We start from the raw sequence: 22,042 nt of genomic DNA, 5'->3' as shown, positions 1-22,042 counted from the left end.
GGCATCTGCTGGGAAGAGCTTCTGGGAAAGATTTTGCTTCCCAAATAAAAAGGGATCAAGTCAGCTAGAATATTCCTTTTGCCCCATTCTCTTATCTCTGCCTGGTCTGTGGACAGGGGTTATGCAACCAGGAGGTGACTAGCCTGAAAATAAAGGCCAGCATGCTATGCTGTTTCTACAGATGGCACACCAGGAGATCAAAAGAACCATCCTTTGATGCACTACCAACCTGTGGGCCTCTTGTCATGTGAGACAAACTCACTTAAGCACGATAGTGGGGTTTTCTATCATTGCAGCTTAAAGAATTCTGCAGGGCTACCTTAAGGATACACAGGACCAGGATTAGGATGAAGCAAGTGGTGCAAAGGCAGATTCAGATCCTGGCTTTCCTTAAAATTCAGATATTTTATTCATCATGGATTCTTTTTTGTATTAATTTCCATTTTTTTTAAATATTGCATTAAAACAACACTCCTCCATTTTGTGCCCAAAGAGTGTCTTACTCATCTTTCCCTGAATGACAGGACAAGGCAAGAGAAGTCAGGAGTCAGAGATGAACTGCAGTGGTTTACTTTACAACACAAGTTAGAGGAGTGCTCTGAATCTGGGCGAGAATCAGGTTTCTTAAGGCAACCTTGTGTTTTTTACACTGAATTATCTAGGTGACTGCCCCATTTCCTCATATTTGGCTAGAAAGATCTAACAATTCTCTTCCAATGCCTTTAAGTAAAATGTCTTGAAAGAAGCCGAAACCTGTGTCTGCCTTGCAAAATGAAGTAAAAAACAAAAACACAAAACACTTGACAAGAAAAAAAACAACTCTATTTAAAAATGGGCAAAGGAGTCAAATAGATATTTCTCCAAAGAACATATACAAATGGACATCAAACACATTTGAAAAAATACTCAACATCACTAATGAAAAGGAAAATGCAAATCAAAGCCACAATGAGATATCACCTCATATCCTTTAGGATGGCTACTATTAAAAAAACAATCCAGAAAATAGTAAGTATTGGCAAGAATGTGAAGAAACTGAAACCCTTGTGCACTGTCAGTGGGAATGTAAAATGGTGCAGCTGCTGTGGAAAACAGTCTGGTATTTCCTCAAAAAATTAAAAATAGATTTAACATATGATCCAGCAATCCCACATCAGAATATGTCCAAAAGAATTGAAAGCAGGGTGCTTTGAAGAGATATTTGTATACCTATGTTCATAGCAGCATTATTCATAATAGTCAAAAGGGTGGGAGCAATCAGTGTCCACTAACAAATGAAAGAATAAACAAAATCCGATACACATACACATAAACATACTAGTACAATGGAATTAAGCCTTAAAAAGTAAGAAAATTCTGACACATATAACATGAATGGATCTTGAGAACTTTATGCTAAGTGAAATAAGTTAGTTACAAAAAGACAAGTACTGTATCATTTCACTTATATAAGGTCATCAAAAGTAGTCAAACTCATAGAAGCAGAAAGTGGAATGGTGGTTGCTAGGGACTGAGGGGAGGGGGATATGGGGAGTTACTTAATGGGTATAGAGTTTCAGTTTTGCAACATGGAAAAGTTCTGGAGATTGGTTGCACAACAATGTGAATATAATTAACACTAGTGAACTTAAACATTTTATGTTATGTGTATTCTATGACAATATAAAATTTTTTAACATTTTAGGAATAGGGGCTATTGGGATAGTATGAAAAAAGACTATTTTCCCCCCCTTCTTCTTATTTGTCAATAGCAGAACAAAAACTAATACAATATTTTAAATCCTTTCAAAAGTCCAGCTTTGTATGTTACCTCTCTGTGTCCTCTTCTAGACCCTGAGTTTCTTGGGTCCAAATCACACTGCTATCTTCTTTTGTGCTGTTAGTTTCTTGTTCTTCTAAATGATTTCGATCTAAAAACAGTTGAAAAACTTCACTTTATTTGAACAACAAAAAAAAATAATAATTCAAAAAGACTGCCTTAAAATGGAGTGCTTTAAAAAACTTAGGGCTAATCGGTGGCCCCTGTAGTCTGCAAAGCACTAGTTCCTGCTTCCCCAGGAGAGCAGGTGCCAGGTGGCAGTCTGCAGGGTGCCTGTATTCACAGCAGCTGCCGCAGGGGTCTTGGGAGCTCTGCAGTGCCAGGTGAAGCTACAGGAAATGCTGGCTGTGCCAGGGCTCAAGAGAGGCAGAGGAAGCAGAGGAAAGAAAGGGAACATAAAATAGGAAGGAAGAGACCCTGAAAACAAATCGCAGATTTTCTTGAGGACCACCCTGTTCTCACTTGCTAGATGTTTCTAGGTTGGAGCCCCAGGGAAAATATTTGGGTGGGGAAGGATAGTGTCCTTTAATGTATGCCAGGCATTTTACACATGCCATCTCGCTCCATCTTGCCAGCAGTCCTATGAAGGGAAGGGAACTAACATTTGTTCAGTGTCTTACAATGTACCAGGCGCTGTGTATGAAACTATTATGTACATCATGGAGTAGGAATTATCATCCCCATTTTACAGGTGAGGATGACTGAGGTTCAGAGACATTAAACAGTTTGCCATACAAAAGCAGTGGAGTCAGAATCAAGGTGGTTATGCCTAATCTCAAGGTCCACACTCTCCCAAATGTACCACTGTACTGCCAAGGGCAGCACCACAGCGAGAACCTGATGAAAAACATCTGGGTAGTTGGCTTACCGTTTGCAGGGACGCCCAGAGGATTTGCTGTGTCCTCACTCAGCACTGCGGATGAGGCCTGCTGCCTCTTCAAGTGCTCTGTCCAATACAAAAGCAGAAGGCAACTTATTTCTTCCTTTGCATGTCACACCATTCTCTAGGGCAGCGGGTTTTCAAAGGGTGGTCCTCAGACCAGCCACAGTTTACCTGAGAACTTGTTAGATATGCAAATTCTGGGCCTCATTCCAGACCCACTGAATCAAAAACTCAGGGTGGGGTTCAGCAATCTGTAGTTTAACCAGGTGATTCTGGTGCCTGGATACCACTGCTTGAGGACTTTCAATCCCATACAACAATAAAAATAAAACCTATGATGATAGGAAAGATTTCTAGAGCCCTATGTGGCAGGTACGGTTTCTAACTATCGTGAAGTCAAGATCAATGTTCGCAGTTAATTCTCACAACAACCCTATGAGATTGATCACATTGTTATTCCTGTTTAACAGATGTGGAAATGGAAGTAAAAAAAGGTTAAGGAGGAATTTACCTAGAATCAGAGAGAGTAAGAGAAGGAAATGGAATTTAAACCCAGGCAGTCTAGCTCTAAGGTTTATGCTCTTAATCTCCATTTTCTAATCTCTCAAACAGTTTGTAACAGCATCAGAGCAACCCATAATTTCCCCCATCTCTATTGGACTATATTTCATATTTTTACCTAGTTAATGGGAAAAACAGAAAGCAAAGGATATAATTTCCAGTTCCTAAAGAATTGCTCACTAGAACAAGACAAGCATCTGCTAAGCTCAGCACACTGCCTTGCATCTGTTAGGTGCTTGGTCTCCTCCAAGTGCTCGCAGAGCAGAGCAGAGACAGCTGGGAGGCAGCACAGACAGGAGCCCAGGGCTCGCTCACTGCACGGCCCTGCTGTGTGCAGAAACAGGTCTCACCCTTCCTGCAGGTCCGTTACAGGCCCTACCTGGTAGCTCCTGGGAATGATGGGGCCCCACAAGATCATGCAATATAATTTGAAATAAAAAGCTCATTTTATCCTTATTAAAGTAGTCCCTTGTTGATCTTAAGAATCCCCTAGGATTCTAAAGCACCTCCTCTTTAGGCCCTTGCCCGAAGCCCAGGGCTTTGGATGTAGGTGTTCCAAAAGCACAGGTATCAGCTTCTGGTCACTCCTGAGGGGGAACAACAGAGTGATGATGCATATAACCAGCTGAGAGCACCCATTATTAGGAGAAACTACCCAAATGCCCTCTGCCCTTTATCTTTCTGGAAAATTACTGACCCATCTCAAAGTACAGACATCACCTAGAAACCTGGCCCAGATCAGTCCTGTGAGCAACATGAGGGAGGGCTGCACAGATGCCCTGGGACACAGCAGTGCCATGAGGCTGGAGCCCGAGAAGAGACCTAGTGACAGCTGCTGAAACAGGGGACTCCGCGTGGTGACTGAGAGAGAAGACAGCAGAATCCAGAGGAAAGTTTCACTCAAGTCAAACTGCAAAGGAGCCTACAAGTACTGCTTATGCCAGGACCAAGGCACAGATGACACCCTGTAGGGTGTGTGGTGCCCTCTATCTACTCACAAGCAGCAGTTCTATTGTATTAAGAAGAGCATGTCCTAGCCAGTTTTGCTCAGTGGATAGAGCGTCGGCCTGCAGACCAAAGGGTCCTGGATTCAATTCCGGTCAAGGGCACGTACCTTGGTTGCAGGATCCTCCCTGGCCCAGGCCCTGGTTGGAGCTCATGTAGGAGGCAACCAATCAATGTGTTTCCCTCATAATGATGTTTCTGTCTTTTCCTCTCTCTCCCACTCCCTCTAAAAGATCAATAAAAAAATATCCTATGGTGAGGATTAACAAAAAGACCCAAAAAAAAAAAAAGCCAACTGGCCCGGCTTGTGTGGCTCAGTGGTTGAGCATTGACCTATGAACCAGGAGGTCACAGTTCAATTCCTGGTTAGGGCACATAGGGTTGCGGGCTTGATCCCCAGTGTGCAGGAGGCAGCTGATCAATGATTCTCTCTCATCATTGATGTTTCTATCTTTCTCCCTCTCCCTTTTTCTCTGAAATCAATCAATCAATATATATATTTAAAAAGAGCAACTGGAGAAGAGGACTTTGCAAGGACTCCCTAGGGAGTTCCAGAGCAGGAACGTGGGGGTGGTGCCCTGAGAGAATGGCCCCAAGATCCTGTGACCTATATGACCCTGTGGCATCAGGGGAGGGGTGCAGTGAGGCAAGAAGGGCCTATGACTACAGAAGACAACTTTAAGGCAGGTTCTGGCAGCTCTGACTGACTCCACCCAAGTTCATCAGGCCAATGGGGCTGGGGCTTGTGACAGCATAGAAGGTAGCTTTCGGTTGAGTCAGACCAGGTATGTCCTCATTCACCTTCCTCTTCCTGTATCCAGAGACACAAAACCTTTGAAATCCTGAAAACCAAGAGGTGCCCCTCAGGAAAATTTCTAAAATTGAGGCCCCATCCTAAAAACTGAACCATCAGAGGTCTCACAAGATGTGTCCTCTGAGGGTGAGAGGCTGGTGGGACAGGCTGTCAAGAAAAGAGCAGTTTGGTCTTTTCTGGGGAAGCAAACCACATGCCCCAAATGTCTCTATAGCATTTACGTCCAGCACCAACTCAGCTGGGAAAGGCCAGCCAATCGGCTACAATTATAACTGAACTGGTATTGCTCAGTCTCCTCCTGAAATGGAAAATTCTGGTCACATTAGGTCTTGTGCCACTGACTTCTCTGCCCTCAGGAAAGTGATTCATCCACAATGCCAATACCTTCCATACCTCCTGCTAATGGTTGAACTAAAAGAACAGGGTGTCTTGGATTCAGTAGCCAGACATCAGGCCTCCAAGGTATGGCTGGGTTGGTTAGAAAAGGAGATAACAATTCCTTTAATAACAGAAGTTCATTATAATAAACCACATGAATGTTGCTATTTTCTCTTACTAGTAGAATCATTACCATGGGCCCTGTAAGAAACAAAATGATGGTACAGGCCAGTTATCCTGGCCAGGCTTCGGTAGTAATCTGAGGTCCATTGATTTAAAAACCGTCCCTTCCTGAATTCTGTACATTCATAGGGCCTTCTGCACTAGTGCTCACTCCCAAGGCAAGGAACCATATTGCTGTCAGTGACCACAGCTAACAGGGCCACCGACATTCTGTATTGAGCATCCCTTACCAATTTCATCAAGTAGCTCCTGAGATGGAGGTGGTAGCTTGTCAATGTGATGCTGCGAGATGGCTTCTATTAGTTCTTTAAAAAGATAAAAGGGGAAATGACTTAACACTCTCCTGGACCTGAAGTGGATTTTCTAGGCTCCCACATGGATTTGATTTAGGATTTCCCAATGTGAAACAAACTAAGGTGGGGAAAAGGCCTCTTACAATAACAGGCCTAGTTGAGACCTCCAAATACGTGAATGGCTTTACTTCCCCCTTTTACTCCAAATCCTTTCCTATATTACCCCTACCCCAGTTCTGCTTAATCTTTGCCCCTCACTCCCCAAGGATATTTGGGGTAGGTGAAGTACAAATTCTTACTGAGAGGCTGGGAGCACAGTCCATAACAGGGCTGATAACGGGATATAGAGAGAGGCTCTGGACCAGTCAAAAGGAACAAAACACAAAGTAGAAGGATTTCTCTATAGATTATGAGGCCAGGGCACATAGAAGCAATCATACTTTGGGCCTTCCCCTAAGTGCTCAATTATAACATTAACCATACCCTCTCAGCATAATCCAGAAAATCCTTATCCCCCAGAGGGAGATTCTAAGAGTTGTACCAAAGATGCAAGACATTAAAATTAATGTGGCAATGCTCACTTTGGCAGCATGTATACTAAAATTGGAATGATATAGTCTGGCCAGCGTGGCTCAGTTGAGCGTCGACCTATGAACTAGGAGGTCAGGGCATTGAACCCGATGCCCAGTGTGGGATGTGCAGGAGGCAGCCAATCAATGATTCTCACTTAATTGATGTTTCTATCTCTCTCCCTCTTGCTTCCTCTCTGGAATCAATAAAAATTAAAAATATTAACAATAAGCCCCTAGCCGGTTTGGCTCAGTGGATAGAGCATCATCCTGTGGATTGAACAGTCCCAGGTTCGATTCCAGTCAAGGGCACGTACCTTGGCTGCAGGCTCCTGGCCATGCCAGTGGCAACCAATCGATGTGTCTCTCTCACATTGGTGTTTCTCTCTGTCTCTCCCTCTCCCTTCCACTCTATCTAAAAATCAATGGAAAAAATATCCTTGGGTGAGGATTAAAAATCTACACTAATAAAAAAGACAGATGCAAATTGACCGTACCTTCGCGACACCCACCAGCCAATCAGGAGTGAGTATGCAAATTAACCCAACAAAGATGGAGGGTTAATTTGCATACACAGGGGCCAAGCGGCCGGGGGCAGGACGCGCCATGGCGATGACGCAGGCATTCCGCACCGCCCCAGCCTGCCCCAGGTGCTCCGGGCCTCGTGGGAAGGTAAAAAGGCGGCTCCAGCTGGAGGGAAGGCAGTGCCTGCAGCCAAAGGAAGGAAGGCCCATTCTTGCACGAATCTTCATGCAATGGGCTTCTAGTAATAATAATAATTCTATATAATAAAGAGGTAATATGCAAATGGTCATTACGCTGTGACGTGTAACGACTGATCAGCAGGAGGGCGGGGCAGCGAGCCATGAGTGGCGGTGTGCAGGGCAGCCAGCTGAGGCAAGTGGAAGCGAGCTACTCACTCACGGATTCGTGCACAGGGCCACTAGTAATAATAATAAAACTGGAACGATACAGAGAAGATTAGCATGGCCCCTGCACAAGGATGATACGCAAATCTGTGAAGTGTTCCATATGTTTTAAAAAACATTAATGTGGCAAAGGCAACATGCCTGTCTAAGAGCTGTTAACACACCCAGACCTTTGCTTTGGAACTGTCCTCTAAGCTTTCCCAAGGAAAGGAGCAAAGGTGCAGATACAGATTTTTGTACAGTTCTTCAACATAAGGACATAGTTAAGCAGCTTATGTACAATGGACTACTATGCAGCCATTAAACATATTTACAAATAATTTTTAATGAAGAGGAGAAATCTTCAAAATATATCATCAAAGAAAAAAAGCTGGCTAGAACTGATGTAAGATATAATCTCAACTATGCTAAAAAATGTTTTTTTGTATATTTCTAAAAATATAGAAAAGATATGTACCAAAATAGTTCTGGTGGTAGAATTCAATGTGTTTCTTTTTTAAGCTCTTCTTTATTCTCCAAGTTTTCTATAATGAGTGTGTCTTACTTTTATAATTAGGGGGAAATAATACTTTTATTAAAATCAAATGTAGCATCAAAGATGAGACTATGGCTCCCTTAAATTGCCTTCCTATTATAAACTTGTGTTTTGATATTAAACAGGGTACCTCTTGGCAGGCTCCTTTTCTGGATGGCATGGGATGATGTGTCAGGCACCTTAGCACTTCTGGAGGAACCAGCCCCAGTAAATGTAGATGATCTTTTCTATAAGTAAGACATAAATACGGTCATTGACACATATATTGAGCTAAAAAGGCCCATACAGCTCAACCATTTCCAACATTAAGGCTATGTATCACTGGTGGAAGAAACCAGTTGCTTGTTGATTGAGTCAAATTCATTCAAATGCCAACTCCTCCAGGAAGCCTTCTTACCCCTCTTGCCTGTGCAGCACTCAGTACTCCCTCTGTGTTACAGTCTTTCTCACTAGGAGGTGAGCTCCTTCAGGGCAGGGACTAACGCCAGCCTTGGGCAAACTACGGCCCAAGGGGCCGGATCCGGCTGTTCTATCTGGTTCTCTTGCTCTCCCCTCCGCTCCTTTACTTTGAATTTATATTAGTTCACACAAACACTCCATCCATGCTTTTGTTCCGGCCCTCCGGTCCAGTTTAAGAACCCATTGTGGCCCTCGAGTCAAAAAGTTTGCCCACCCCTGGACTACGCCTTTTATATTCACATTTGGATGCCTTGAAGAGGGCTGGGCAAGGAGCCTGGCATTTAGAACCTGCCCAATGAACAGTTTGATGAATGAAAGCATAAAGTTCTTTATTGCCCTACTTTAGACGGAGACCTTTTGTGAGTCAAATGCCCAAAGAAGGTAATAGCTGGTTTTTCACTGAGGGCCAAAGCCAATAATCAATCTACTATAGGATGGTGAGTCAACAGGTTCTTTTTGTTTTGTTTTTTAGTGAATAAACATAACCATTTTATTACTCAATTCTGGCTCCACGTGCCGCCAGTTGGGGTGATAATGGTTTGGAGAATTCAAGAGGGTTTCATTCACATGTCGGAGGCCTGGTGATGGCAGAACTGGCAAAGTTACATTGCAAAGGGATAGAACGACATGTTCTCAATGCACAGTATCAAGGAAGAAACTTGTCGTTTTCTTGAAGACACTACACATGCAAAATATGAGGGAGAGAAGAAGGTGGCATACAACTGAGTGTTTTTCATTACAGACTATTCGTTCAGGAGTTCAGAGAAGACTGAATATCAATCAAAACTCCTAGGGAACGAAAAAATTATGAACAACAAAATGACATCAAATACATACCTACCAACAAGTGAATCTAAAAATCAAGTGAATAAAAAATCTGAAGAACAGAATGGACTGGTGAATATAATAGAATCAGGGACATAGAAAGGGAGTGGACTGACAATTCTCAGGGGGAAGGGGGTGTGAGGGGTGCGGGAAGAGATTGGACAAAAATCTTACACCTATGGATGAAGACAGTGGCGGGGGGTAAGGGCATGGGGTGGGGTGGGGTGGGGAATCAGGTGGAGGGGAGCTATGGGGGAAAAAAAGAGGAACACCTGTAATAATCTGAACAATAAAGATTTATTAAAAAAATAAAATAAAAATAAAAAAACAAAATAAAATAATTCTTAGGGAACTAAACAGAGGAGGCTTCAAGAAGGAAGCAGAACTCAAGTAGGTAGGATATGATTAGAGAGAAAAATAATGCAGGTGAAGGCAGCATCATAAGCTATGGCAGAGTTTGGCTCCTAGAGAAATTGCCAAACATTACCTCTAGGCGGCAGGGAATGGGGGGAGGGAGGCACAAAGTCCCAGGGTCTATCTTACAATACAGTCTCAGAGAGGAGCCCCAGGGAAGCTGGAAAGGATCCCACTGGCTTCTTGCTCTCTTTGTAAAATGGATTTGGAGAAATCATGGCACTCTGGACCACTGAGGCCTTTGGGCTGACTCCATGGAAGTGGAATGCAGACCTGGTATACTTACGTGATCAGTCTGTCTTGAAGCGAGAGTTTCAGAGGAAGTAAAAAGGGAATCTAGGTTCTTTGCTTTCTCCTGGACAGTTGTCAATTTATCAGACAAAGTTAAAGTGGATTCGTGATAGCTCCAGCACGAGGTAGACCCTGTTTTATCCTGAAATGTGATGCTTTCAAGGCAGTCTGTATAGTGACTATTACTTGAAGAAATTGACTCTGTTGTAGAAAAGAGGGTAGTTAGTGTCTGAATCCTTTATATTATTTAAAAACAAAAACAGAAAACTCACACAACTCTATACCTATACCATGCAATCTCTAAAATGTTAATAACTGAAATAATCACTGATCTGAGACACAGCTCCTCCAAGTATAAAAAATGACAGTCTTGCCCTGGCTGATGTAGCTCAGTGGGAGAGCATTAGCCCTTGCACTGAAGGATCATGGGTTCGATTCCTGTCAAGGGCACCTGGGTTGCAGGTTTGTTCCTGGCTAGGGTCAGCTGTGTGAGGGAGGCAACCAATATCTCTCTCTCTTTCTCTCTCTCTTTCTTGCCCTCCTTCCCTTCCACTCTCACTAAAAACAAAATCAATGGAAAAAATATCCTTGAGTGAGGATTAACAACGAAAAATATAAATAAATAAATAAATAAATAAATAATAAATAAACAAACAGTCTCCAAACTTAGTCATCAAAATAGAGGGAGAGCCCTAGCCGGTTTGGCTCAGTGGATAGAGTGTCGGCCTGGGGACTGAAGGGTCCCGGGTTCGATTCCGGTCAAGGGCATGTACCTTGGTTGCGGGCACATCCCCAGTAGGGGGCGTGCAGGAGGCAGCTGATCGATGCTTCTCTCTCATCGATGTTTCTATCTCTCTATCCCTCTCCCTTCCTCTCTGTAAAAAAAAATCAATAAAATATATTAAAAAAAATAGAGGGAGAATTAGGACACGAGGATGTTGGTGCTGGCTATAGACAGCTGCAGGACTCAGAACTATACATGTCTAAGCACAAGGGACTGTTTGAAGTTACAAACTCTAGAGAATGCAATGTATTTGTACTAAATTCAATAGTGCTCAGGGTACAGAGCAGTCTCTGCGCCAAAACCGGTTTGGCTCAGTGGAAGAGCGTCAGCCTGCGAACTGAAAGGTCCCAGGTTCGATTCCGGTCAAGGGCATGTAACTTGGTTGCGGGCACATCCCCAGTAGGAGGTGTGCAAGAGGCAGCTGATCGATGTTTCTCTCTCATCGATGTTTCTGACTATCTATCACTCTTCCTTCCTCTCTGTAAAAAATCAATAAAATATTTAAAAAACAAACAAACAAACAGAGCAGTCTCTGCATTTGCATGACTCTACCACTACAGTAAAAACACCTCCTACAGCCGCTTAATAACAACCAGCACCACCCTTCCCTGGCCTCCCATGGGGTTATCCCTTCAACTCTGGCCCTAAAGAATACCTCTGCGTTGTGAGAAAGCACCTTCCAGGTCTGCTCCCAAGGCCTGGCTTCCCACAGCCAATGGCACAGGGGCTGTCGCTCCCTCTCCCAAAAGCTTTTCCTCCCTTCAAGTGATTACCTGGGCTGAGTGGAGTGCTGACACTAGTAGGTGCATGGTTTATTTTGGGTGTTTTGCATGAGACTTCCTTAAAAGAAGCATCTTGTTCATAGGAGATACTAGACAGGTCTTGGATGTCTGTCAGTGATCTAAAGAATTAAAAGCATACAATAATTGGGAGATGTTTGGAAAAATCCAACAACATATTCCTGAAAGGTACTTTTTAACCCATTCTACACCATAAGCAAGTGGCAGACCTTCCCCACACGCCATACGTGTCTATATAAAAAAAATGTTTTCCCTATGTGGCAGCCCTGACCAACTTTAAAATCATTTTTTGTGAGAATTTTCAGCTGAAAATATTCAAGAACACCCAAATTGTGAGTAGTATATTTTTATTTTTAAAAATATATTTTATTGATTTTTTACAGAGAGGAATGGAGAGGGATAGAGAAACATCGATGAGAGAGAAACATCAATCAGCTGCCTCCTGCACACCCCCTACTGGGGATGTGCCCGCAACCAAGGTACATGCCCTTGACCGGAATCGAACCTGGGACCTTCAGTCTGCAGGCTGATGCTCTATCCACTGAGCCAAACCGGTTAGGGCAGTATATTTATTTTTATAATATTCATTGCAAATTGATTTTTTTTAAATAAATCTTTATTCAGATTATTACAATTGTTTCTCCTTTTTCCCCCCATAGCTCCCCTCCACTCGGTTCCCACCCCACCTTCTGCCCTTACCTCCCCCACACTGACCTCATCCATGGGTGTATGATTTTTGTCCAGTCTCTTCCTGAACCCTGCCGTACCCCTTTCCCCCTGAGAATTATCAGTCCACTCCCTTTCTATGCCCCTGATTCTATTATATTCACCAGATTATTCTGTTCCTCAGGTTTTTAATTCACTTGATTTTTATGTTCACTTGTTGATAGATATGAATTTGTTGTTCATAATTTTTATCTTTACTTTTTTCTTCTTCCTCTTCTTTAAGAATACCTTTCAGCATTTCATATAATACTGGTTTGGTGGTGATGAACTCCTTTAGCTTTTTCTTATCTGTGAAGCTCTTTATCTGCCCTTCAATTCTGAATGATAGCTTTGCTGGGTAGAGTAATCTTGGTTGTAGGTTCTTGCTATTATTCATCACTTTGAAAATTTCTTGCCACTCCCGTCTGGCCTGCATAGTTTCTGTTGAGAAATCAGCTGACAATTGTATGGGTGCTCCCTTGTAGGTAATTAACTGTTCTTCTCTTGCTGCTTTTAATATTCTCTCTTTGTCTTTTGCTCTTGGCATTTTAATTATGATGTGTCTTGGTGTGGTCCTCTTTGGATTCCTTTTGTTTGGGGTTCTGTGGGCTTCCTGGACTTGTAAGTCTATTTCTTTCACCAGGTGGGGGAAGTTTTCGGTCATTATTTCTTCAAATAGGTTTTCAGTATCTTGCTCTCTCTCTTCTTCTGGCACCCCCATAATTCTGATGTTGTACGCTTGAAGTTGTCACAGAGTCTTCTTACACTATCTTCAACTTTTTGGATTTTTTTTTCTTCTTGCTTTTTCGGTTGAGTGTTTTTTGCTTCTTTGTATTTCAATTCTTTGACTTGATTCTTGTGTTCCTCTAGTCTGTTGTTGGGTCTCTGTATAATATTTATTTCAGTCAGTGTATGTTTAATTTCTAGTTGGTCCTTTTTCATATCTTCGAGGGTCTCATTATATTTATCGGCCTTTTCTAGGATATTCTTGAAAAGCCTTATAACCGTGGTTTTGAATTCTATATCCAGTCGTTTGTTTTCCTCCATTTCTTTCGTTTGTGATCTGTTTCTTTGACGCGGCATTTTCACTGCTTCCCTGAGTTGGTAGGGTAGATATGTGTGCTAGGTTTCCTATATGGCCCAGTGGGTCGGCCTCCCCAGTTAACCTGAGGTGGACACTCTTGGTGCACCCCTTTGTGGACTGTGTGTACAGCCTTGTTGCAGTTAAGTCTTGATTGTTGTTGGTATCACTGGGAGGAATTGACCTCCAGGCCAGTTGGCTGTAGGGATCAGCTGTGTCTACACTGGGAGAAGTTCGGTGTTGTAGACAGCCTTATAGGATTAGAGTTGCCAAATTGCAATAGCCTCTGTGCTCAGCTTGGATGGGGTGGAGTCTCAGGGCGGAGCAGACAGTCTTGGCTTCCAGTCAGCCTTGCCCTTGCGCGCGTGCGCGCCTGCAGACCTCTGCCTTCCCCGACTCCCGAGTCTCCGCCCGAGAGTCCAGATTCCCCCCACAAGAGCGTGGGTCCCCAGGGGCTCGCCTGGAACTGGGGTTCAGTGCAGTCAGAACTGGGGCTCAGTGAAGTCAGGAGCTTCTGACTCCCTTCCACTAGGGAAAGCCTGTGGCAACCTCCGCAGCCTTTGTGCACCCTGGCATGCGCACGCCTGCAGACCTCTGCCTTCCCCGGCTCCTGAGTCTCTGCCTGAAAGTCCAGATTCCTCCCCGGAAGAGCGCGGGTCCCCAGGGGCTCGCCTGGAACTGGGGTTCAGTGCAGTCAGGAGCTTCGGACTCCCTTCTGCTAGGGAAAGCCTGTGGCAACCTCCGCTGCCTTTGTGCACACTGGCGCACATGCCTCCAGAACCCTGTCTGCCGGGGATCCCCTGGGTCTCCCCCGGGTCTCTGGGTGCCTTTCTCTCTACCTGACAGTCCAGACTCCCCCTGTATGAGCCTGGGTCCACAGGGTTTTGCCTGGGACTGGGGTTCAGTGCAGTCAGAACTGGGGTTCAGTGCGGTTGGGGGCTTCCTCCCCCCTTCCGCCAGAGAAAGTCAGCCAGGCTCTCAGCCACCCTTCCTCTCTGCGCGCACAAAGACCCTTTGCCATACCTCCAATTCTCTGTGAGCTTTTCTCTTTCCTTCTAGTTGTAGAATTTTCACTCAGCCAGCTTTCCTGTGGTTCTGGGTGGTGTCCGTTCTGTCTTTTAGTTGTAGTTTTGAAATTGTTGTGCGAGGCAGCAGTTTAGGTGCTTACCTATGCTGCCATCTTCGTTTCTCCGCAAATTGATTTTTTTAATTAAATTCAAAATATTGCGGCATGTGGGGATGGTTTCCGTTTTGGACACATGGTAGTTAACTGGTTAAGGATGCTCTTGACAAAAATCTTTATTTGGGCCAAAACCGGTTTGGCTCAGTGGATAGAGCATCGGCCTGCGGATTGAAGGGTCCCGGGTTCGGTTCCGGTCAAGGGCATGTACCTTGGTTGTGGGCACATCCCCAGTGGGAGGTGTGTAGGAGGCAGCTGATCAATGTTTCTAACTCTCTATCCCTCTCCCTTCCTCTCTGTAAAAAAATCAATAAAATATTTTTAAAAAATCTTTATTTGGCAACAGGCCAGAATTAGAGAATACCTTCAAATAGCCTATCTAATAAAGAGGAAATATGCTAATTGACCCTCACGCTGTCGCAAAGATGGCGGCACCCACAGTCAATAAGGAGGGAATGTGCTAATTGACTGCACCACCCTCAAAGATGGCGGCCTCCATAGCCACAAGATGGCAGCACCCAGTCCCCTCAGCCCTGCTGGGGCGGCAGGTGCACAGCAAGGTTGGGCCCGCCCCCTGGTGGGCCTGGCCACTCTATGTACCTGCCTCCAGAGTCCCCCGGTTCCCTCTGTCCCCCAGCTACCCAGGGCTGGCCCAAGGAGCAGGCAAGCCTCAGATGGTGGCTGCCCAGCTGACGCCTGAGGTGCAGGCAAGCCTCAGATGTCGGCTGCCCAGCCACTCAGGACTGGCCCGAGGCGCAGGCAAACCTTGGATGGCAGCTGCCTAGACACCCAGGGCCACCGAAGGCTCAGGTAACCAGGGCCAGCCGAGGCTTGCACTGCCAGCAGTGGCAGTAGCAGAGGTGTGATGGGGCGTCGCCTTCCCCTGATCACTGGGTCGCCTCCCGCCCCTGAGGGCTCCCTGACTGTGAGAGGGGCTGGGCTGAGGAACGCCCCCCTCCAGTGCATGAATTTTCATGCACCCGGCCTCTAGTCTTAGATCTATCTTAAAGAGAATATCTTACAAAGCGATACTAACTTTAAATATATCTCAGCAACTAAAAGTAAATTATGTCCATAGGTGAAAGTATATTTGCATGGGAACCAGATTTAATTCATTTACATAAATAGGTTATACCTCAAGTAGAAACATACAGTTATTGTTATCATCACTGTATTTCCTTGATTGCAAGATGCTAGTAATTTAGATCATAACTTCTTGGTGAAAGAAGAAACAGGCTCACAAAAAATGAGAAGAATGTAGATTCTTACAAACAAGGAAATATTATTTCCCTAAAACCAAAACTTTACACAGTATCCTTAGGCAGCCCTTTGGTGGCCATACATGTCTTTCTCTTTCAGTTCCTTGGGTGACTCCTTTAACGTCTCCTCTTGTTCACCTTCAGGACTGTAAGAGAGAAAGTGAGAAAATTATATGAATGGCCTGTCAGCTGAGTGCACTAAGTTGGTACAAGGGACGAGTGTGAGAAGCGGCAGGAAGGGCACTAGGCTCAGAAGTGGGAAGTGTGGGCTCTGGTCCTGGCTCTGCTACCAACTAGCCACATGTCCTCAGGCAAGTCTGGGCCCTGCTTTGTGCCTCGGTTTCCTCTTAGAGACTGAATAAATATTCTCTAAGGGTCAGCCCATCTGAAAGCAGCTGATGATGTTATATGACAGTGAGCAAGTTCCAGAGGAAACCAATGGAGCACAGGAACTTGGCTGGAGACGGAGGCTGGAGCAAGAGACACAGTCATGGGCCTGACCATGTGAGACAGCTTCCAGGCACAGAGTGTCCAGGAAAGAATTCTGAAGACAAACAGGACCTGTTTCTACTTGAACCAGTATTTAGGATTCAATTTCAATACTTGTTGAACACAAACTATAAGCCAGGACCCACCTAAATCCTTCCATGTTTTCACATTTTTAATCTTTGCAACAATCCTATGGGGCCAATGAAAAAGAAAAAGAGCATAGATTTTGACGTTGAGTTGTGACTTTATTAATTCTATTCACTAAAATATTTGTTCTCCTTCTAAGCACACAGTAGGCCAGCACTTTTTGGCCCTCCTAATTTGCATAAATGGCCACATAACCTGTTTTAACCAGTGAAATATAAGTGAAAGTGATGTGTGTAACTCTTGGGAAGAAACTTTAAAGGACAGTGCACAATTCACTGTCCCCTCTTTGCCTCCTCATCAATTAAGAATGCACAGGATGGACCCTATCCTTGGCTTGCATCTCTGATAGAAGGTAACACAGCACAGCACACTCCTGGCTGTCCCATGATGGACAAGGAGCATGAGCAAAAGATAAACTTGCATTGTTTTAAGCCACTAAAACTTGGGGATTGTAATGTAGCATAATCTAGCTTCTCTTGACTGAAATAGCCACTCACCAACTGTTCAACCTTAGAAAAAATACTTAAACTCTCTGAACTTTGCTTTCCTTACTGGCAAAATGGAGATAACAGTGTGTACCTCAGAGGGTTGTTCTATGAATTAAATTTGATAAAACAGAGTACTTGCATATGGTGGCTGCATAGGAAATACTAGCTATAATTATTATAGATAAGGAAACTAAGGCTCAGAGAGGGGGAAAGTAAAGTAAATGTTACTGTATTAGACCCTTTACATCTATTCGTTTTTTAATTAAACTTTCTTTTGAGATAACTATATTCACATGCAGTTTTAAGAAATACACTTTACCCAGCTTCCCTCAATGGAAACATTTTGCAAATCTATAGAACAATATCACAACCAAGAAATGGACACCAATATAATCAAGACAGAGGCATTTCCACCACCAATGTTACCCTTTTATAGCCATGCCTACTTCCCTCCCACTACCCACCTCCTCCTTAACTCCTGGAAACAATTCATTTCTTCTTTATTTCTATAACTAGAAGCCCGATGCATGAAGATTCGTGCAAGAATGGGCCTTCCTTCCCCTTGATTGCGAGATGCTAGTAATTTAGATCACACTGCTGGCATCGCCTTCGCTCTGGCCAAAGCCGCCTTTTCGCTCTGGCCCGGTGCTGACTTTCCGCCTTCCCACACTGCCCAGAGGCCCAGAGCGGCTGGGGTGGTGCATCCTGCCCCGCCCCTGGTGCCTTCATATGCAAATTAACCCACCGTCTTTGTTTGGGTTAGTTTGCATACTCACTCCTGATTGGCTGGTGGGCATCACAAAGGTACAGTCAATTAGCATGTTACTCTTTTATTAGGTAGATTTTATCATTTCAAAAATGTTATATAAGTGAAATCATATAAATAACTTTTGGGGACTGATTTTTCCACTCAGCAGAATTCTCTGGAGATTTATCCAAGTTGTCACATGTATCAATAGTTCATTCTTTTTCCTGGCCGGGTAGCTCAGTTAGCTAGAGCATTGTCTCATTACATCCAGGTTGTAGGTTTGATCCCCAGTCAGGGCATATACAAGAAACAAAATATTTAAAAATAAATGTTCTTTTTTAAGAGAGAGGTATTGATGTGAGAGCAGAACATTGATCAGCTGCCGCTACATGTCCCCTACTAGGGATCAAGTCCTCAACCCAGGCATGTGCCTTGACCGGGAATTGAACCAGCAACCTTTCAGTGCACAGGATGATGCCCAACCAACTGAGCCACACCAGCCAGGGCATTGTTCATTCTTTCTTAATGCTGAAGAGAATTCCATAGTATGGTGTATCACAGCCTATTAAATCGTTCCCTTATTAGAAAAAATCTGGGTTTCCAGTTTTTGGCAACAAAAAAAAGTAGCTATAATTTTCATGTGTGTATTTTGGGGGGCTTAAGTTTTCATTTCTCTGGGATAAATGCCCGGAGTTATATTATTACTTTTAGTCCCTATGTCAACATTCTCAGTCAAGATTCTTATTTCTATTTTACAAACAGGGAAATAGAAGAGAGGGCTTGAGAAACCTGACCAAGGTCACACAGACAGAAAGCAGCCAGGATCTGAATCCAGATAATGACTGCCTTTCATGACCGCTCACATTCTGAACAAGTCCTAACAAAGCTCATCTGCCAGACCTAATTTTGAGAACATGGGGCTAGTACATTTTAAGATGAGAATATATAAATATGGGGTGTTATCACCAATTAACTTTACTTCTATGAGTCTAAGACTATGAATAAAATATCACATACCTTTGTATAGTTTGGAATTGAGACCTGGTCAAAACCTTAGCATCCTTTCCAAAGCTTTTTCTCATCTGGACCTTTTTTTCACCTGAAAGAATACAGCAAATGCGTTTTTTTACTTAATTTTTGCCAACCCGGATTATTATTTTCATTCCCTTCCCTTTCCCTTGGTCTTGTTCAGATGAGAAATAATCTGGATAAACAGAAGTGCTTCCTAATTGGGTTTGGATTGAGTGCCGCAGAAGGGGTTTTTGCTCCAAAAGTTTGTTTTTCTTGCTCAGAGGGGAGAACTCTGACACTCAGAATACAAGCAAGCCATTTACTGGCCTTCCAGTCATAACCACACAGTTATTTTTGGAGACAAATGTTGTTTTGTCTTTTCAGGAAGGCAAACTGATCTGGTTCCTGTCAACAGACACCAGGGGGCGTTGAAACCAAGAACTGTTTGTTCACTAAAGAGCCCAAATAGAAAAGACCATTAGCTGAGCATTCCCAGGGTGCTAACTGTGCCTCTTGGCCATCAAAAACCACTTAAGGATTAGGGCTGGGGTCTTGAGTACTAAGGAACTAATTCAACTGTCTACTGTCCTCCCAGATGCTCAGAGATACTGTGCAGACCTCTGGGCAGACAGGGCCAGTGTCCATTTTCCTTCCCACCACTGTACCGCTGTGGCTTACAGAGAAGGGGGCAGAGCAGCCTGCCCTGCTGGCAAATGCTCATGATCCCCCTGCCATTCCTTAGGTACAGGTAGTCTGGTGGGTAATGGGGAGGCCCACAAGAACAACGCCACCTTAAGCAGGTACCAAGGAGCTCTGAAACCCTACCTATCGGTGAAGGCACACTGGGGTTCTTCCTGTGACCCTCTTTCAAATACTAGAAAGCATAAATGAATTCCTAATAAGCACAACTTAGAGCAGGAGGGGGATTTAGGGATTTTAGAGTCTGACCATCTCCTTTACTTTATACAAGGGGACAGTGGAACCTCGGGTGAAGTGACTTGCCCAAGGTCATCCAGAAAGAAAAAGAATCAGTGGCAGAAGTGGGCTTGGAAGCCAGCATGTGTCCAATTGTTACCCTTATTTCATCGCCTGGTGTGGAGAGGGTATATATTAGAGTCCTAGCAGAATAAGGGGAAGAAAGGGCTGAAGGAATGAAACAGTAGACATCAGAGGCTTCTTTGTGTACTGCAGATGTTTGGATGGAACCCAGGTTTTCTGACCTGTCTGCCCCAAACTTCTCTATTCCACTCGGCCCTCTTCCAAACATAAGTGAAGTGGCCATGTGCTGGCCAGGCTCACCCAGAAAGTGATCATGGATAGAGGCTCCTCAAAAGGAAGTAGGTGGCCCAAGACCTAGGTCTGTGGACTTTTAATACTTATTATCCTGAGAATTTAACTGTTCATCTAAAACAGGGTGGGGAACCTTTTTTCTGCCAAATGCTGTTTGGATATTTATAACATCATTCACTTAATATAAATTTATGTTGCTATGAAAAAGGCTCCTAGATTTATTGAATTTCTAGTCCACCTGAAATTGCCCTGGCAGGACCAGACCAGATGATTTCCAGGGCTGGGTCAGGTTAGAGATGGAAGCTGGAGTGTGCAGCAGTAGGAAGAGGAGTTCACAGCCCAAGCTCGCCCTGCCTGGCTAGTGGCAGAGTGTTGAGACATGACTATGGACAGCTATATGGCTTGGTAGGTGGATAACTCTGGTTTTAAAACAGATGGTTACATACCTTAAAAGAGCATACAAAAGTATACAATTTTTAAATGTCTGTATCAGAATCAGTGATTCACTTATATCTTGTCTTGTGCCACACCCGGCTGCTGATCCAAGGTTAACTTGCCATGTAACAGAAAGCAGCTGCTAAGCTATATAGAACCGAAGCCCTCCCAAGGGAAGGATGTTATGCTGCTGACTCTGCACTACTGGCTGTTTTTAACTCTTTGCTAAGATGCCAAGCAAGCAAAGGAAAATGACGGTGAAACTCTGCCTTTTGGAGTGGAGAAGGACATAGAAACCAAGTTCTAGTTTTGGTTGTGTCAATAACTAGCTCTGTGGGCTGGACAAATCCTTCAGGTCAGCTCAGCAAAGATAACTGAACACCTAATATGTGCCATGAAGAAGCCTTAAATCTAGTGAAAGACTAGAGTAAAAAAAAGAAACAACTTCAACACATGCCATAAGAACTCAAGGGGAGGTATAGATAACATGGATGTCTTGAGGCAGGTGAGGGGCAAGAGGTTAATTCTAATGAAGGGACAACACTGAGCCTAGGTTTTCTAATTTGTAAAATGAAAGGCCTGGAGACATTATCTCTAAGGACCACTCCAACTCCAAACATCCGTGTTTCGACACAAAGTGAAGGCAAGTGATTCTCCAAGGAATCTGCCCTAATGGCTATTACCAGAGACTTGACATTGAGCATATGCATCTTGTATTCCTTCGAAGTCCTCTTCTATGGGACTTGAGGTCTACAAAAGAAAGAAAGGAGGCTCAGTGGAGGCAGACATATCATCAAAAAGTTGAGAATTTCCAGATGTCCTTAAACCTTGAAAATGGTTTCATAAGATTTCTGCATATTTCATAGGAAAAGAATAAGCCTGCTTTGCAGACACTAAGTACTTATTTGCACTATATGTTCCTCCTCAACAAGGGCTCCCCCCACCTTCCACTGTAATGTGACTTTCCCTTCATCATTATACACTCCTCACCCCAACTTTCCAACAAAGATGTTCTGATTCCTGGGAGCTTTATCAGAAGAGCCAAAGAGCTAGAAAAATGGCCCAGACTGCAAAGCTACTCCGTGGGATAAGAAGTCAGAACACTGGTTCCTTTGAAGGGAGGCAGTGATGGGGAGGAGGCACAAAGTGGGTCTTTTCTGGAACCAATAATGTTCTGTTTTGGTTTTTTTAATATATTTTATTGCTTTTTTACAGAGAGGAAGGGAGAGAGATAGAGAGTTAGAAATATCGATGAGAGAGAAACATCGATCAGCTGCCTCCTGCACACCTCCTACTGGGGATGTGCCCGCAACTAAGGTACATGCCCTTGACCGGAATCGAACCTGGGACCTTTCAGTCCGCAAGCTGATGCTCTAAGCCAAACCAGTTAGGGCAATGTTCTGTTTCTTGATCTGGGTGCTGGTTACATGTATGTATTCACTTTGTGAAAGTTCATGAGCTGAACACTTAAGATCTGTGTACTTTTTCTATGTTATACTTTTTATATATGTATATACTCTGTATATACACATATATATTATATCTTTTTACTAAAGATTTTCAGCCCCAGCTGGTTTTGCTCAGTGGATAGAGCATCAGCCTGTGGACTGAAGGATCCCAGGTTCGATTCTGGTCAAGGGCACATGCCTGGGTTGTGGGCTTGATCC

At 43.9% G+C, this 22,042-nt stretch overlaps 1 protein-coding gene across 1 annotated transcript in view; it reads right to left on the bottom strand.

Annotated features, from left to right (window-relative positions):
- TEX14 (testis expressed 14, intercellular bridge forming factor) overlaps positions 1-22,042 on the bottom strand; it is a gene marked incomplete at both ends in the record, with an annotated part of 71,739 nt that overhangs the window by 5,255 nt on the left and 44,442 nt on the right. The window contains 9 exons of the mRNA XM_080679210.1: positions 1,811-1,910; positions 2,688-2,765; positions 5,874-5,948; positions 8,100-8,196; positions 9,954-10,159; positions 11,516-11,643; positions 15,851-15,913; positions 18,657-18,738; positions 21,059-21,125. Coding sequence (XP_080535336.1) covers positions 1,811-1,910; positions 2,688-2,765; positions 5,874-5,948; positions 8,100-8,196; positions 9,954-10,159; positions 11,516-11,643; positions 15,851-15,913; positions 18,657-18,738; positions 21,059-21,125 — 896 coding nt within the window. The remainder of the gene's footprint in view (positions 1-1,810; positions 1,911-2,687; positions 2,766-5,873; positions 5,949-8,099; positions 8,197-9,953; positions 10,160-11,515; positions 11,644-15,850; positions 15,914-18,656; positions 18,739-21,058; positions 21,126-22,042) is intronic.

This window comes from Plecotus auritus (assembly GCF_963455305.1).
Source record: "Plecotus auritus genome assembly, chromosome: 7".
Taxonomy (NCBI): domain Eukaryota; kingdom Metazoa; phylum Chordata; class Mammalia; order Chiroptera; family Vespertilionidae; genus Plecotus; species Plecotus auritus.
Note: the sequence above shows the minus strand (reverse complement) of the source record. Positions and strands in the feature narration are given on the sequence as shown.